At 34.7% G+C, this 18,997-nt stretch overlaps 1 protein-coding gene across 5 annotated transcripts in view; it reads left to right on the top strand.

The window, feature by feature from the left end:
- TUSC3 (tumor suppressor candidate 3) overlaps positions 1–18,997 on the top strand; it is a 207,297-nt gene that overhangs the window by 161,633 nt on the left and 26,667 nt on the right. For all 5 annotated transcript variants that reach the window (XR_001905363.1, XM_003902455.3, XM_017961787.2 and 2 more), the window contains exon 7: positions 12,134–12,197. Coding sequence is in view for 4 of the 5 variants with exons in the window: in XM_003902455.3 (XP_003902504.1) it covers positions 12,134–12,197 (64 nt within the window). In the remaining variant the exon portion in view is untranslated. The remainder of the gene's footprint in view (positions 1–12,133; positions 12,198–18,997) is intronic.

The following is an 18,997-nucleotide window of genomic DNA, read 5'->3' on the forward strand; positions in this document are numbered from 1 at the left end:
ATATTGACATTTATTTGTACGGTTTTGATTTTAGAGTGTTAGGACATTCAAGTGGGATATCAAGTCAGAAACTGGTACTTACTTCATAAATTGTGAAAATATAGACCTGTCTGGGATGGAGTCTTTCATGTAAAAGAGCTGTTGAATTTAAGGATACACATCTTCCAAAGGAGAGAAATATAAAAAGAGAATAGAACTTCATGGACAAATAACGTATCTCTCTTGTGATTAAAGTACAATTTACCATTTTGGTGACCTCTTTAATTTTCATAAACTTAAATATATAACTTATGTTGATTTTATTTGAAATTCATATATCCTCAATTGAACTTAAATATTAAATGGTCTATATTTGTATTACAAATACTCAAATATGTGTTTACTGTGAATTTGGACGTTAAAATAACTAAATCTTTACATCCTATCAGTTTTAATGTTGTTGCTTTTTGTATAAAAACACACAGTAAACAAGAAATCTTGTCATTCTTCCTTCAAATATATACACATATATATATATATTTTTTTTTCTTTTAAAATATATCCAGGATCAGATCACTTCTTACCACCTGCTGCAGGATCAGATCACTTCTTACTACCTGCTGTCGAACTGCCTTACGTCATCAGCATCTTTGGTCTGGATTACTGTAGTAAACGTTCCCTAGTCTCCGTGCTTCTATTCTTGCTTCATTATAGTCTGTTCTTGACATAGTTCATGTCACTCTTCTCATAGTCTTCCTTTTATGACTCACCATATAATTCAGCATAACATCTAAGTCTTCACCAGCACATTAACCCTCTTACTGTTCCTTGAACATATTTCTATCTTAAGGCCTTCGTGCTGACCATTATTCCATCTTTCTTGTATGTGCTTCCCCCAGAATCCATATGACTAACTGCCTTCCCTTGTTCACAACTGTGTTCAGATGCCAAAGACAGTCTCTGTGGTGTTTATCCTGACCCTCTTCCCATTTAAATTGCAACCTGCTCCCCATTGTCAATACTTCTGACTCCCTTACTTTTTTCTGGTTTTCCTTTTCTTACAGCACTTTGCACTTACAGTGTACAGTTCATTTTATATTGTACACATACACATATTTTTAGAATCACTGTTTTTTGTCTGTCATCTCCCAAACACATACACACACAGCCCCATGAGGCCGGAGATCATTGCTTTGTTCACTATTTTATCTCACATGCCTAGGAATGTAACCTGCCATGTATTAGACACTCAATACCTATGTGTAGAATAAATAAACATGATAACATACAACCACAATAGCTAACACTGAAGGCTTACATCACACTTTTCTAAAAACTTTAACTTACTATAACGACCTTAATGAAGTACAGATCCTTTTATCCCCATTTCACATGCCAGGAAACTGCACCATATGTTGGCTAAATAAAATGCTCAATTGCACACAGAATTCAAGCCTAGAAGTCTCGCATGGAACCAGAGATCCAAACCATTAGAGTATGGGATTTCTGTTAAACGTGATTATTGTGTTTAGTGCTATAAAGTTTTGTGTTTGTTTGTTTTTGTACAGACAAGCTCTCACTCTGTTGCCCAAGCTGGAATGCAATGGCATCATTATCGCTCACTGTAACATCAAACTCCTGGGCTCAAGTGATCCTCCTGCTTCAGTATTCTGAGTAACTGGGACTAGAGGCACTGGCCACCACACTCAGCTAATTATTTTTTGTAGAGACAGTGTCTCACAGTGTTGCCCAGGCTGAGTGCTATAAAGTATTTGTAGTAGAAGCAGAAGTGATACATCATTGTTAAATATGGTGTATATATATATACACAGAACATTTCTTATATACCTTGATTCACACTGATAGTTTACTGATTAAATATAAAAAATGAATTTTGTTCATCTGTAGCCTTCAAGTAGCGAGCTTAAAGAAATATAAAATTACCTCCAAATTTAAGTCTCATTAGGCAGCCTCAACAAGTAACACTCATTATTAAACTCAGTCTGAAGGCCTGCAAAGCCATGGTACTGTCAACCATGTTATATAGGCCTAATATCTGAATCCTTAGGGCCATTTTTATTTCTTAGACACGTTTCATTTATCATACTGTTGTATTTCATATCAGATGTCAAGATAAAGTCTCTGATGTCAAAGATTTAGAAGCAGTGACTTTGCAGATTTGCTCATCACAATGCAGTGGTCCTGGACATACAGAGCAAATGGATGACATTAGAGTTCCAAAGCTGCTGGCATTAGGTGAGCTTTAGGGGAAATGTCATTCTTGAGACCATATAAGAGAAGTTTCAAGAATGTAAAGTAAAGCTATCTGAAGTACTGGACATAGTAGTTTAGGATTATATAATGGCACTGAGAGAGAGATTTTGATTATATTGCAATTGAGGCAGTGACCACAAATAAATACAAATCCAGATAATGATCAAAGGGCAATATAACAGACATGTGAAAAGGTTCCTTATTAAAGAGTAATTCCCTGGCCACCCAGGGTTCTTGTCATCCATGTTCATGTGCTTATAGAATTGTCAAAGCATTTTCATGTGAATACTGAGAGTATTATGGACATTCATATTCATAGGTACATCAAAAGAAAATGTAAGAGACAGACTGCTTTAAAGAAGACAATGATTCTTATTTTTTGTTTAAACACATTTTATAGACTTTGCTTGCTAATAACATCTTTTTTTATCTCCTAATCACCCCTAAGTAAGAAAAAATGTTCTGTACTTAGAAAATGAATTATACAGTGGTTACATAGCTTTCCTGGGGAAATCATTCAATTTATTGGCAAATCTAGATTAGGGCACAGAGAACCTGTTCCTAATTCATTTCTTAGACGATCACAGTACAAAATATTTGGTGATATGAAATGAGTAACTTCATCCTTAATGCAGAATTATGAAAATTTTAAGTTATTTAAGTTTTTTTCGGTTTTGTATTTTGGATTTACATTTATAATAATGATATGAGAATATTAATGTTCCTTGATATAGTTGCTTTTTTCCCCCCAGGATAAAAAGTAAAATACACACACACACATACACAGAGATTATATTATACTTTTCATGTATACCCAATGTGACAGCTACAAAAGCAATTCCAGCATAGATATACATATTTTCTGTATCTTACATTAAAAGCTATTCAGTTGAATTTTAAAATGCTGAAGGATGTAATACTTTTTCATTTTGAACTTTTAATTTCATTTACTTGCACAAGAAAATTCTATGCAATTATATATTTCCATTTTTCTTTGTTAGTGAACAAAATGAAATCTATAAGTCTAGAAATGTATTATCAACAAAACACAAATTACTAAAATTACTTAAGCAGTTCATGGGACAGACTTTTAAAGTTTATATTTAGAAGAAACTTCATCTTATTGTGTTGTTGTATTTTTGTTCTCTCAACATTTATTTGGAAAATACAGTAGAATGAGAAGCTCTCTAATTGGTCCTATTAACAGTTTTGATCAAACAGTATAAAGTGTTTCCTGAAACAGTTTATTCCCATTAGCTGTCTCACTAGTGTCTGGGGCTTAGGGTTGTTTTGTGTTATCCTAGGATCCTAGGAGTTTTCCATACCTACAGTCTGTGTTTTTGTTGACTGACTTTCTACGGAGGGGCAGTTACCGTGAATTATTTCAGTATATTCTGCTTAGGGTTTCCTTACTATTGATGGGTTTTGTTTTGTCTCTTTTTTTTTTTCTTTTATCTTTAACACCTAGACTGCCAGTCTTATTGACAGTGTAAGAAAGGTAAAGCTCACCAAGAGAGCTATTTCTCCATTTTACTATCAGGACAGATAACTTTTTATGAAGAAGGGACTGAATAAGACCAAGCATGGGGCCACAGTTAACCAAAAATCCGTGGACTTAATCCAGTCTCTGGTTAGAAGCTACTAACCCACCATTTGGTTCTTCCATCTCCAAAAGGCTCAGTTTCTCTCTTCCTGTAATATTTACCATGCGTCTTATAGTATTCTAGAGACACTCTGAAAATACTAGACAGGATGACTGCAATCTGAATTTTCAGAAATATGTTAGTTGTTATGTGGTGTTGCTTACCTGCCTGATTAACTTCATGTATGTAGAGTCTTCTATTGCTTAGGCGCCATTTGCCACAAGCTCTCTATATGGCTTCTGTCTGTAGAGCTCTCAACTCCCACTGTTCCAGTGGAAATTTTTTAATTAAAAAACAAATCATCTTACACTATTAAGATATTTTATCTGGATATGTAGCAGTTCATTTATTATTTTAAAAAACTTTTAAAATACTAGTGAGAAGTTTCTTCTTCTTCTTCTTACTAGTGAGAAGTCTTCCCTGAATATATAGCCTTTCTGAAAGCTTTTACAGTATTATACATTGCACCTTCCCATACAGCCTCCCACAAAATGTAGTTATTTAGTGTTATTTAGTCATGGCTTATAGCTCTTTAGTAGTACATATTTCTCGTCCTACCACAGACCTGATGTATTGGAATTTCCATATATAGAGCCTGAAAATCTGTTTTTTAAACAAATATCTCTGGTCAATTTCATGCACACATTATTTTGAAATTCTTTTGAGAACCACTAACTTAGGTTAAGTATCAACCCTTTTGATCCTCAAATAGGAAAATAAAATTCCAAGATGACTTTTTGGAGTATGGTTGGGCCAGGTAAGGATTTCGTATTCCACAACAGATTTGCAGTAAGTTCAGCTGAGACATTGCTAAACAATGTCCTGCAGCTTCAGATGAAAAGAATGGTGGCTTATTGCTGACACCTCACAGAGAAAAAATTCTTTGAGTGGCAAGTAATCAAGATTTGTCACTGTTTTCATGAAGAACTGTTTTATTTCTCTGTTGTAATCATTTTTTAGTGGAAGCCAAATATTTAATGAAGTGCTTAGGAATTTCCAGCAGAAGGTGTGTGCAGCGTCTGGGAAATCAAACAAGTGGCATTCTTTGTCACCTGGATGGAGATGATACCCATTTATATCTCGTCTTTCCGGCAAATCCAGAAGGACTTGGCCTGAGTATTTTATCATCTATATCACATCTGCCATTTGGTGTAGAGCCTAGTAAGAACTAATGCTGCCTCAAAGAAGACCCCAAGGATAGGACTACAAACATGTAACTAGTAAGAAACAGGAATCTTTTATTAGAATGTTAGAGTGGGATTTAAGCTTACTTTGTGCAGTTACAGTGATGAACCAAGATACTTCCTGTCTTAAGAGTTCAAAAGTATCCTTTCCTGGACATTAGTATCCTAAAAACAAAACTGAAAAGAAAATAATTCGTAGTATTTTAGCACACAAAGGAGACTTGGGACTAGTATCATGACTACATTCCCACTAGTTGATAGGTTTTGAAATGCTATCTTATTCACTTAGAATTACTGAGAGGTATGAACTGAATTTTGTTCCTCTAAAATTCAGATGTCGAAGTCTTAACTCCCCAGATGTGACTGTTTGGACATGGGCGTTTAGGAGGCAATTAAGTTTAAATATGGTCATGAGAGAAGGTCCCTAATCTGATTGGATTGGTGGCCTTAGAAGTAGAGGAAAGTATCGAGATGCCTACCTGTCTCTATCTGCTCACAAAGAAGAGGTCATGTGAGCACACAGTGAGGAGCTGGCTGTCTTCTGCCCAAGGGGAGTCCTCACCAGACACCAGTCCCATTGGCACCTTCATCTTGGACTCTGAATCTCTTGAACTGTGAGAAAATTATTTCTGTTGTTTAAGCCATCCAGTCTATGGTATTTTGTTAGGGCAACCAAGCAGACTAAGACACTCAGCAAAAATAAACTGATTCTGTCATGCACAGAAAAGCAGATCCCTCATTTTATGTAGACATTGATCAGGAAAACTAGGACTTTTCTACTGGAAAATCTTAAGTAGTTAAGATGAATTTCAGAGATAGTTAGGTTCATTTAAAAACAGTAAGGCAACCCTCTGACTTCTGAGAAGTGTTGTCAAGGATAATACAAGGTTTTTTCCCTCTTGTTTTTAGGTTGACAGTAAATTATCATATTTTCTTCCTTTTTTTTGCTATTGCAATAATTTCTGTATTCATAAAGATTACTGAATCAGATGCTAAACAACTGAGAGATTATCACTTAAAAGATTTTCTCAGATTTTGCGTGTCCATTGCCCTTGTTCTGGCAGGTAGTGAATAAAGGACTGAAACAGACTGAAAGGATTTACACTAGTACTTTTTCATGATGTTTTCAAGGAGGATGAAAGAAAATAGATGGAAAAAATTTGCATATCATTTCATACTGATTTGCGTAAAACTGCATGACAAGATTGGACTGAAAGAATTCATATAGTTAGTCAGAGATAATCAGCCTTGTTTCCTCTAGCTGCAGACAAGCTCTTGGTTTATTTTGCAATCATGTATTATTTTAAAATGCAAGAAGAAAGGACCAAAAAGTGTTTTTGTGGATTTGACCCAAACTGAGACAAATCACCATTTGGGTATCATCCAACACTGTCAAATCTTAGTTTCATTTGTCATTAACTTAATGTTATAAATGGGCCTTTTTAAAATAAGTTATAATTTAAAAAATGATCAAAATTCAGAAATTTCATGGGATTGATTTAAGCATTTTAATTTTTTTTTTTTAGTAGGGATTATATGCCAAAGCAAAGCAATACCAGCACTGCTTTATCAGTGAATAAGAGAAATAATTAATTTTAACACTGTGTATTATTGTCTTCAAAATAGCTATTTTCTGTCAAATATGTATTACTGAACAACTTTTTGCACTCTGCTTATATTAGAATTTGGTTTTGATCCAAAGCCCATTTAACTAAAGCAGTCATTGTTAGGGTTAAACAGGCTGGTTGTTAATATGTTTTGCTCTCAAGGCTAATAATATCAGGTTGGTATATAAGGGATTTGCATAAATTTACAAAAACAAATTACTCACTGTCAAGAGAATTAACTCAGATATAGTTTGCTATTACTGAATTAACAATGGGCATAAACCAGTGGAGACTAATTTTATCTAGGAATCATATGTCCTAAGACATTAAAATTTGGAATCTCATTTGAATCTTAGATGATTGGTGATGATGATGGTGGTGGTGGTGGTGGTGGTGATGATAGATTACATTTATTGACTTCTTACTGTGTTTCAGGCATTAGGCTATTTTATATGTATTATCAATTCACTTGTCACACTTTATTATTTTGATCAAAGAGCTTAACAATTTGAAGTTTAGAGTAATTTGCTCAAGGTCTTTCTTGTGAAACTTGACTTCAGGGAATTTGACTAAAATCTATTTTATAAACTACTGCACTGCACTGTTTCCTTCGTGCTGTCAGTTTCCAATTTGCAGATTAGGAAACTGAGGCCCAAACTACTGAACTCATTAAGTAACCACTACTTCTTTAAATTGAATGGCCATTATTAGCACTGGAAACTGACTTCTAAGTTCAGTTTGCTTTTTGTTACCATAGCTACCTTCTCAAGTAACAACCTATTGGTCCACCGTAGCCATTCTTATTTTCAGAACATGTGTTTAAAAAGATTCCTTAAGGAGTATTTACTACCAGCAGAATTTAAAAATGTTGAAAAAGCAGAACATGCTGACTGGTGTCATGTTCCCAAGAATTTAGTAATAACTTAAGTGGAATCAGGTTTATTTCACATACTGATATAGAGTATATTTGGCTTCATTTCCATTTTATGTTTACTCATTCTTGGTATTGCCATATAAGAGATATAGAAACTATATTAAGCAAAATATACAATTTTTTATTTTCAAGTATGTTAGTTGAAATTAAGAACATAATATCATTCATATATATTGTTTTCTCACATTATGCTATACCGTTTTTCTTCTACATAAAATTGGGCTTTAAGTAACTCATGAGTCATGGCAATGAATTTTCTTACAACCTTATTTTTATGAACCTTTTTTTTTATTGAACCACTTTTTATTTTATGTTGGTTCATATGCTCTATGAAATATTCAATGAGGCCAGGTGCGGTGACTCACGCCTATAATCCCAACACTTTGGGAGGCCAAAGTGGGCAGATCACTTAAGGTCAGGAGTTTGAGGCCAGCCTGGCCAACAGGGTGAAACCCTATCTCTACTAAAAATAAAAAAATTAGCCAGGCATGGTGGTGTATACCTGTGATCCCAGCTACTCAGGAGGCTGAAGCAGGAGAATCGCTTGCACCCAGGAGGCGGAGGTTGCAGTGAGCCGAGATCATGCCACTGCAATCCAGCCTGGGCAAAAAGTGGGAAACTGTCTCAAAAACAAAAGAAAAAGAGAAATATTCAATGGCCTACACAAATAAAAAACATTGATATTAATGGTTTGTTGAAACATTTGTTCCTGTGGAAGAATTGATATGTATTCATTATCAAAGCCTGCACACATTTTTTTCTTGACTATTCACCTGATCTGAAAATGCATTGCCCTTATTAATACAAGTTAAATATATATTTTGGAATAAATTATCCTGAGTTACTGCTATTTCCCTCACTCATGAGAATTAGTAAAAAAATCAGAGAGGAAAATAAATAAATGAACATCATGCTTTAGCTTTCAGGGAATTCATTATTCAATATTCCCTCTTTGAAAAGATTTTGAAAGTATATACCTCTGTTAGAGACAAATTTTTAAGACCAGCTTAAAATCGCAGACCTAAGGTTAATTTTAAGTGAATTAAATCATTGCTTTAAGGGCCCCATAAATGAAAACTAACTATCTAAGGTCAATGTTTAAGACTTTTGCAATACTTACTCATTCTTATTCTTGTGCTTACTCTTATAGCTTTTGGTGTAAGCCAGTAATCTCTTTGTTGCACATTAGTAGATAAAATGTAATCTTGTAATTTGTGTGTGTAAGCTGCTTGAGAACATAGGTATTTTTTCCTATAACTGCTGGATTTCTGTTGCCTGAGGTGGTGCCTGATACATACTAATTGATGAATTAAAAATTTGCAAACAAATTCAAGCTAAGTAAATCCTGAAGGCTCTTAGGGTATCTACTTTTGATGTGATTTTGAAGACAAAAATAAAAAGATGTACAAAAATCAATGTTTTTATAGTATGTTAGTATACATTCCTGAATGTATTTTATAGAATGTTAGTATACATTCCTGAATATTATCTTTTAAAACTATCAGTTCAACACACTAAATTCACTTACGAAAAGGAAATGAATTTCTGAATGCTGTTTGTTGAGAAGATAAAAACGGCTTTTCGGCCTTTTGGCTAAGATCAAGTGAACAAGATACAAAATTTGTTGAAGTGGAGACTACGAAATGATTTCTGTTTGATCAGTTACACTATTGTATATCATACTATCTTATTTGACTTTTAGGAAAGTATCTTGAGGAATATCCTCTTAATCCTATTTTAAAGATAATTGAGGCCAAGTAGTTTGTTCATAATAACAGTTAGTAGGTGGCGAATTCCGGACTGTCTCCAAAGCCGTTCCTCTCTCCTGCTTTATGTATACAAGAAATAAGCTACAAGGGTTACAGATCAGTTTCATGAACCAAGTCTCTAAGGACAAAGTGTGATTTATTTTAACCTAGCTGCATTTTTAAATTGAAAAGAAATACGTAGGTTTCTGGTTATTGTGACTGGAAGCACAAAATGCATTGCATGATATGATGCTTTTCTCACACATTTGAGAAAGCATTGAAGTGTTTTGAGCAAAGTAATGATAGGATAGTTTTGGCAGTACCATCTGAATGACAAATCAACTCCAGGGTAGAGGCAGGGAGAATAAAGGAGGCTGTTGCAATCGTCTAGGCAAGAGATGATGACTGGTTGGATCAGACAGATCTCGGGGCATTATTTTTTAGCCTCCTTTGCTAGTTCTTCCTGGGAGGGGTGAAAAGTGGTTGAATTTGGAATGAATTTTGAAAGTAGAGCCAACAGTATTTTTTGAATGACTGGATATGTGGAGAGGGAGGGAGGGAGGGAGGAGGAAGGAGGGAATAAAGAGTGAAAGAAAAGTAAGGACAGAGACACAAAGGTGATTCCAGGATTTTTACCTAAACAACTGGAAAAATTAAGTTATTCTCCTGAGTTAGGGGAGAATGGGAGAGAAGCAAGATGCTGGGACAGAAAGAGAGGCAGATCAGGAGTTGCGTTTTAGCTGTTTTCAGACTTCCAGTATATCAGACTAGATACCAATGTGAGAATCATCAATATAGACATAATTAAAGCCATGAAATTGGATGAGAACACCTGGGAAGGCTGAGTAGAGAGAAGAGGCCTAAGCCTTTTGAGCTCTGAGATACTCCAGAGTCTAGAATGTAGGAAGGGAAGAGCCTCCTCCTTCCGGAGGAGGAAGAGCCAGTGAGGCAGAATCATCCGCAAGACTGGGGTTCTGGAAGTCAAATGAAGAAAATATTAAAGAGAATGAGTGGTTAGGTGCAGCAGAGTTTTCAGGTAGATTAAGTCCAGTAAGACTTAGATATGACCATAGGATTTAGTAATGGGGGAGTCCATTGATGACCTTGACAAAAGATTGATCAAAGAATATTCTGTTACTGAAAATAAACAGAAAGGATTATAAACCACTCACCTAGAAGACGTCTGAAGTTATTCTCTTAGGTTTGCGATCCTCATAGAGGCAAACTACTTTGCAGTTGTTATGTAAATTTGGTCATATTATCCTGTACTGTTAAACTCAGATATGTTCGTCAGTTATTTAAATACTGATTTTAATTACTTTAACTGTCAACATTTAATTAAAGTTTTTACAAAGTTTTACTTGAGGTTCCTCCTGTGTTTTGGTAAGTTACTATATGGTGGAAAGGGCATACATACCTATACAAACAGTCCTAGGTTTCAGTCCAAACTTCACCGATTAGTAGTTGTGCAGTCTTGAACAAGTTAGGTAAATTTTTCTAAGTCTCAGTTTCCTCATTTGGAAGTTGACAGGTAATAACTACTTTATATGACTGTCAATTAACAGTGGACTGGATAAAAAAAAGTGGTACATATACACCATGGAATACTACACAGCCATGCAAATGAAATTATGTCCTTTGTAGCAACATGAATGCACCTGGAAGGCATTATCTTAAGCAAATTAATGCAGTAACAGAAAACCAACTACCACATCTTCTCACTTGCAAGTAGTAGCTAAACATTGAGTACACATGGACAGAGAGGGGAACAGTAGACCCTGGGGTTTACTTAAGGTTGGAGGGTGGGAGGAAAGTGAGGATTGAAAAACTACCTATCAGGTACTTTGCTCACTACTTGGGAGACAAAATCATTTGTACATCAAATCCTGGCGACATGCCATTTACCCATGTAACAAATCTGCACATGTACCCCCTGAAAAAGTTTGAAGAAGAAGAAAAAACAAGATACTGTGAGCATACTATCTGAAGCATATGATACAATTATACATCATAAATGATGTAAAAGTTGAGTCATTGATTTGTACTGTAAGCTGCTATATTTTTTCTCCAGTATTTTTTAATATAAATAGAAAACCTAGACAAGGACGTTTATTTAAAACAACTGCATAGCAACTGATATTCATAAGAGAGATTAACAACAGAAATAATCATGGGAATCAATTTAGAAACCAGATAATCTAGATGGAGATTTGTGTTGGATTTTCTATAATCAACTGTTATCAACTGTATGCTACTCAATAGGGTAAAACAATTTTAATAATTTTGTTTTGAAAAAATGTAAATGCTATAATGAATTATGTGCATTTATAAAGCTGACTCCTTATTTTAAAAACTTTGATAATGTGGGAAGTAGTGATTAGACATTTGGTCACTTCTAACTTATTTTAAAGGATGAAAAGTCATAAAAATGTTTTGTTCTACTTTGTACTTTTGCAGTAATTCTACAGGAATCATATTTAATGTGTGTATGTTTGTGATAAATCCCTTAACACGTTATATTGTTTGCTTTTGATACTAAGATGCCACCTACAGTGTGCAGTAGTATCATCAACCAACATTGTCATCTAATTTCATTTAACTAATAATTATTTAAAATAAGTGGAACCTAGTAGGAAGTAATAAAAATTTAATTAGTAAAAATCTAATTGGATTTTTCCATTGTTTATTTTCATGACTTAAAACTACAAAATAATTATGAGGCTTTCTCAAACTGTAATTTCTGTTTCTTTGTCTTCTTTTATAGAGCTACATTCATGGGAGCAGCCAGGCTCAGTTTGTGGCAGAATCACACATTATTCTGGTACTGAGTATCCTTTTAAAATGTTGATGAATTGAAAAGGGCAAACCAGAGCTACATGTTATTAAATTGACATTTTTCCTGGCAGTAAATATCAAGATTTTTAAAATACATTAAATTTTAAGCTGTTCTGTATGACTAATTTTATTTTTTTGTTAATTATTTCCTACTACAGTGTAATTTGTTACTATTCAGTATCATTAACAGATCATAATTTATTTTTTACTGACTGTTGAATTTCAAAGTATTACTCTTACTCTGCATTGATGATCTTTGGCTAGATTTTTTTGTGAAATTTATATGGCTTTTCCCTATGGCATCTTAATGGTGAGAAAAAAGTGCCTTATGGTATAAATAGCAGCTTAAAAAAGGGATTATCATCATACTGCTTCCCTTAAATATATGGTATGTCAGAAGGAGATTTTGAGTGGTTCAACATGCCTTTTTGGAACATACCAGACTGAGTCAGACTAAGTGTTGTGAATCAGATCATACAATGTAATTTATGATTTAGATTTAGAAGGATAAAGAATGTAGCACGATAAGAAATAGTAGCAGGATAAGAAAAAGGTAAGGTTAAGCATCTAATCTGAATATTCTTAGAATGAAATAAAATTAGTTTGGACACTGTTTTGGGGGAACATTAATGTTTGTGTGAGTCTTTTGAAAATGTTTGAAATTTAAATTCATAGTGTTGCTTGAACATATTGTGTCATTATGAGAATTTAACGTGTGCCTCTAGTATCCTTTATAAAATTTGATTACTAATATCCTGGTTACTAAGATTCATATTCAAATGAAGTAGTCTAGACCAAATTCTCCAGTACTATATATAACTAAAGCTGTAAACTTTTAAGTATCTTAGAATTTGTCCAGGCCAAACCTCATTTTATATGTAGGAGAACTAGAACCCACAAAGGGCTCGTGTTAGGGAAGCCTACATGAGCTAGGATTAGAATTCAGTTTTCTTTTTCATGGTCTATTGGTTGTGCAAGTACTTAAGTTTTATGTACAATACTTTATTATGGTGTGTGTTGTATAATTTCATGAATGAATGTTAGTCATGCCTACTCTTTTTAATCTGGATGAAAAATACTATCTTTTTAACAACACTGAAGTTTTTGGATTTTATTACTTTGTTGTGTCATAACAATGCATTTTTAAAAATCTACCAGCAAAGACTGACCACTTCAGTTTATTCAAGCAACCTGTTTTATTTGCTTACTGTGTTTTAGGCACTGCATGAAGTGGTGGTATACAGTGATTACTGTATGGTGGGGAAAGAGGGATGGAAAATGTTTAAAGCGCTTGGAATTCTCGAGAAACTGAAAGTCTTCCTTGTTTGTAAAATCAGGATTAGCAATACTAACCACACGGCATTTTTGTGTGAAGAAAATGAGCCAGCACACATTAAGCATGCAATAATCACAAAAGGCTAGTTGGTTTATTCCTCTCTCTGTTTTTCCTTCTTTCTTACTCGGAACTTTGGTGGCCACAGATAATATGCATAAACACATATATGTGGGTTGATTCGTAGTGATATTGTTTGGCTGTGTGTCCCCACCTAAATCTGACCTTGAATTGTAACAATACCCACGTGTCATGGAAGGGACCCATTGGGAGGTAACTGAATTATGGGGGTGGGTTTTCCCATGCTGTTCTCATGATAGTAAGTCTCATGAGATCTGATGGTATCATAAAGGGTCGTTCCCCTGCACATGCTCTCTCTTGCCTGCTGCCATGTAAGATGGGCCTTTCACCATGATTGTGAGGCCTCCGCAGCCATGTGGAACTGTGAGTCCATTAACCCTTTGTTTCCTTATAAATTACCCAAGCTCATGTATGTCTTTATTAGCAGCATGAGAACGAATACACCTAGCTTTTGACAAAGGTGTAGATGACCGAAAAAAAAAAAAAAAAAAAAAAACATCTTCTAATAAAACTTATCAAAATTCTAAAACTTGAACTGTAAACAGTGAAATGACTTAATTTTTCTAGAGCAAAATTTTTGAACCCATTAAATCATATAACTTGTAATAAAAATGCACTGTTTTTCAAGGTTTAATGAAAATGAAGGACATGAAGTTGAGAAGAAAATGATTATAAATCTCCTTTATATTGCAGGAGAACTAAAAGATACCTTTCTAAAACTCATTGAACAACACTGACCGTCTTCTTCCTATGTCTCAATTCTCACCATTTTTATTTCTCCCACCCTTGATTGTGCATGTTTGGATACATACATGAAATTGGGCATATCTGCAGCCCATTTCTTGCTTCCATTTGTTTACTTGCCTGTATGCTTTATGGTTTCAAAATTAAGAAACTACTATGAGGAGTACTTGTTTGGCTCTAGTTTGTCTCACAGACTGGAATCGGAAATACAAATTTTGCTATATTTTTCAACAAATACTGAATTTCTGCACACCAGCTTTAATATGGTAAGAGAGCAATGCTTTCTGCACATCAGAGGGGCCTTCGGTGAGAAAAGGAAGTATCTGTATATGTTTGTAGACATACCCACTCCTCCCTATTAAAAAATAAGGGCAAAGCTGTATTTACTCTCAACTTACTATTTAAAGATATTCAGGAAGCAAAATATGTTAACATTAAAGCAAATTGATAGAAACATAAAGCATTTGTTGCAGGTAAGTTTTTAACTCTAATTTATTGAATTATTGTAGTTTCTTTTTTTTTTTTTTTTCCTAACTTGTTTCAATCCATGATGTAGCATTTCAGCGGTATACTTTATCTAGATAAAGTGATGAGTTTATTGAAACACATCAGGAATACTGAGCAGAAGGATGAAAAGCTGTGTTGAGATCATCATTTTATTGTATGGCAGGAATTCTCCAAGGTTTCATTTCATGGATCATTGGCATCAAGCCGAAATTTAGGATTCAAAGAAATTTCACAAGCAGTATGAATTTTTTCATATAGATCTTAACAGTGATACATAAAAGAAAAGCCCCATTCTCTTTTTGCTAATAGTCATTATTTGTTGCTTCATTTTTCCTGTGTTTTTTTTATTTTAGACATATCTGTTACTAAGGAAGAGAAAAATTCTTTTAAAATGCTGGACTCCTTATCAGTAAAACTTTAAAAGAAGTCCAGGCACAGTGGTTCATGCCTGCAATCCCAGCACTTTCACTGGCCAGTCACTGTAGCTGAGGAGTTTGAGACCAGCCTGGGCAACATTAGGGGGAACGCTGTCTCTGCAAAAAATTACAAAATTAGCCAGATGTGATGGCATACACCTATGGTTCTAGATACTTGGGAGGCGGAGGCAGGAGGATCACTTGAACCTGGGAGATCAAGGTTTTAGTGAGCTGTGATCACACACTACACTCCAATCTGGGTGACAGAGTGAGACCTGGTCTCAAAAAAAAAAAAAAAAAAATTCAATAATTTCTGATTCTAGTTTCATTTGATAGTCTACTGCTGCTTTTTGAACAATCTTTTTTTTTTTTTTTTTTTTGTCATTTGTGTATTTTTTTTTTCTTCTGGCAAAAAGTTACAAATACCAGATGATTACTTTTCATTTATCTGTAGAGAGAACATTTCTATCTTTTGGATTTCTCGTCCTAATTTAGTAAGTCAGATTATTAGATGCAGTTGCTATATAGAAAGATTTGCTGAAAAAACCTAGGAGAAAACAGATGGAGTTATTTTGTATCCCAGGTTACAGATTGATATTTACTAAGAATAAAATTGTCTCCATATCAGTAGTGTTTCATTTTTTCAGTACCTTATTTAAATAAAGAACAATTCTAAGTCGTCTTTGAGAGAAAACTGTATGAAAAAATAAGAAACATTATATTTTCATATGGAATATATGTAAACCATCTAAAAGTAACTTACATAGGACTTTATGTTTTTGCAAGTAAATTCATTTTTATTTCACTTATTTTTCCTTTTTTAGTGTTTTCACCACCTAATGCAAATGTGAATGAGATATTTGCTGTTTACAGAAAGGTAGGATGACAGAAAAATACTTAAAATACAGTGAGACAAATATGCAAAGGAAGTAGCAAGAGAGTAGCTAACTCCCTATCTAGAGAATTGGCACTGACTTTTCAGCTGGATGTGGAAGTAAAAAAAGGAGTTTCAGAGACAGAGAAATGAGTGAGGAAGCTATTTTAGTAGAAGATACAGCAGGTAGACAATCATAAAATGAGAGTGAATACTCTTTATTTCAGGAAGATAAATACATCAAGGCTGGAATACACATTTTGAAGAGATTGGTGAAAATTTGATTAGGCTGAACAATGAAAACCTTGCTGAGAAATTTGAATCTTAGCTACAGGTGGTAGATGCAGTGCAATTAATATGCCAATTTTACATATTTGGCATCGGGTAACCTATGAATTCTTTCTGAAGTATTACGAGGTTGAGCCCCACATGTCTTCTTGATAAATTTGGCTGTGGAAAGGGAAATAGTGGTGTCATGCCTGTTTAGGGAACAGAAAGCCAATGGAGGTTTGCTCCAGTAATAATATTAAGGATAGGGTAGAGAAGGCAGAGCAAAGGAAGCAGGAATCGCTGGCAGTCATTCTGGCTGCTGGCAATGGTTTATCCTCAAGGATGAACCTAAGTAAAGGAATGGATGAGTGACTCAGCTGCTGTTTGAGAGGAAGAAGAATCAAAATTGATAATAAATGTCACAAGTAAGATTCAAGAACAGAAATCAGAGATGATTCTGAAGTTCAGCTATGTGTTGTAGGATAGAAATATGGAGGAAGACAAGGTTTGGAGGGGAATATTTAGCCCAGAAAAGTTCCTAAGATTGATTAGGCCTCATAATTGGTTGATGAGAAAGAGATTAGTTTGTTTAAATTGCTTAAGATGATAAAGCCAATCAGTTGAAGAGTCAAGAGCTTAAAACTTTTAAACGCATTGTTTTTCTACTTAGTAATATTTTGCCAATAAATCAAAACCTCTGTGAATAGACCAGTAATATTCTAACCAAATTGTATATTGTGTGTATTTGTTGTATACATCTGAAAAGATCATTTTAATAAAGATACAGTGGATATGTTGATTTTATTTTTTATTTTTATTTTTTGAGATGGAGTCTCACTGTCTCCCAGGCTGGAGTGCAGTGGCAGCGATCTGGGCTTACTGTAAGCTCCACCTCCCGGGTTCACTCCATTCTCCTGCCTCAGCACCCCAAGTTGCTGGGACTACAGGCGCCCGCCACCACGCCCGGCTAGTTTTTTGTTGTTGTTGTTGGGTTTTTAGTAGAGACGGGGTTTCACCATGTTAGCCAGGATGGTCTCGATCTCCTGACCTCGTGATCCGCTAGGATTACAGGCGTGAGCCACCGCGCCCGCCCATATTTCTTGAGTTACTCTATCATATTTTTGTATAGAATAAAACATACTCTAGCAGTGTAAAAACAAATATGTGTGGGGCATATGTAAATATAAATACACACATACACGGAGGTATATGTGCCAGGTGCTGAGGTACAAAAGTCACAAAACCCCACAAGATGTCTGATGGTGTGGCATTTACAGTCTAAAGGTAGAGGAAGACACACAACAAATGAAAGGGCCAATAATTCTTGTTACAATTATGTTCTTAAAAGTTTTCAAATGTCCACAATTCAGTAAGACTCAGGCTTGAGGCACATGGATCTTAAGTGGAATATCATGAAGTGCAAATATGCAGTTTTTGAAACCATAGTTGGAAGAATTAGTATGTATATGAAATTATGTTTAAAACTTTTTTTTTTTTTTTTTTTAAGACGGAGTCTCTGTCGCCCAGGCTGGAGTGCAGTGGCGTGATCTTGGCTTACTGCAAGCTCTACCTCCCGGGTTCATGCCATTCTCCTGCCTCAGCCTCCTGGGTAGCTGGGACTATAAGCGCCCACCACCATGCCCAGCTAATTTATTTTTTAAATAGAGACAGGGTTTCACCATGTTAGCCAGGATGGTCTCGATCTCCTGATCTTGTGATCCACCTGCCTTGGCCTCCCAAAGTACTGGGATTACAAGCGTGAGCCACCGTGCCCAGCCTAAAACTCTTTATATAATTTCCCAGAGTAGAGAGTTTCAGCTGTGGTGATCCAGTGATAAAATTAAGATCGGATATGGTTTTGATTATAGAATGTTCTTAAAATTCAAACCCTCAGGTATGATTTTAATGAGATAACCTGAAATCTGCTTTTCTTACTACACCTATAAATATGGCACAATAAAGCAGACATGTAATTACAAGTAGTAGTTTTCCAAAATAAAAAGGCACCTTCGTTTCATATTTAGAGAAACGTTTGCAGAAATGTATGATTTTATTGTCCTAACTAATCTGCCTTTTTTTTCTATCAGTAGGCAGTCCTGGAGGGGCAGAACTAATGTCATTTAAAAATTTATTTAAAATTTCAATCAGATCAAATTAGTTTCCATAGACAGTAATGTTCCCACTGAATTCACCAAGATATGGTCTCTCTGTATGAGTGGATACAGAACACCTGAGTTCTAGGATCAGCTTTAGTGTCAACTACCTAATCTCTGACCTGCCACTGCCCCTTAATTCTCCACATGTTTTTTAAGTTAGAGGATCTCAAGAAAATGACATGAAATAAATATTAGTTGGAAGTAAAATTATTTATATAAAAGTAAAGGTTATACCAGCAATTTAAAATGTTTATTCTTATAAAGATCACATTGCATTTTCTATGAGCAAAACATTTTTTTCAATTTATTATGAAATAATATGATTTCATTTGGCATCTGTTTCTAGTCTATCATATAGTGAAAACATTGCTTTTAATATGTTATATCCAAGGAGAAACATACTATAGAAAAA

The sequence above is a fragment of the Papio anubis genome, chromosome 8, assembly GCF_008728515.1.
Source record: "Papio anubis isolate 15944 chromosome 8, Panubis1.0, whole genome shotgun sequence".
NCBI lineage: Eukaryota > Metazoa > Chordata > Mammalia > Primates > Cercopithecidae > Papio > Papio anubis.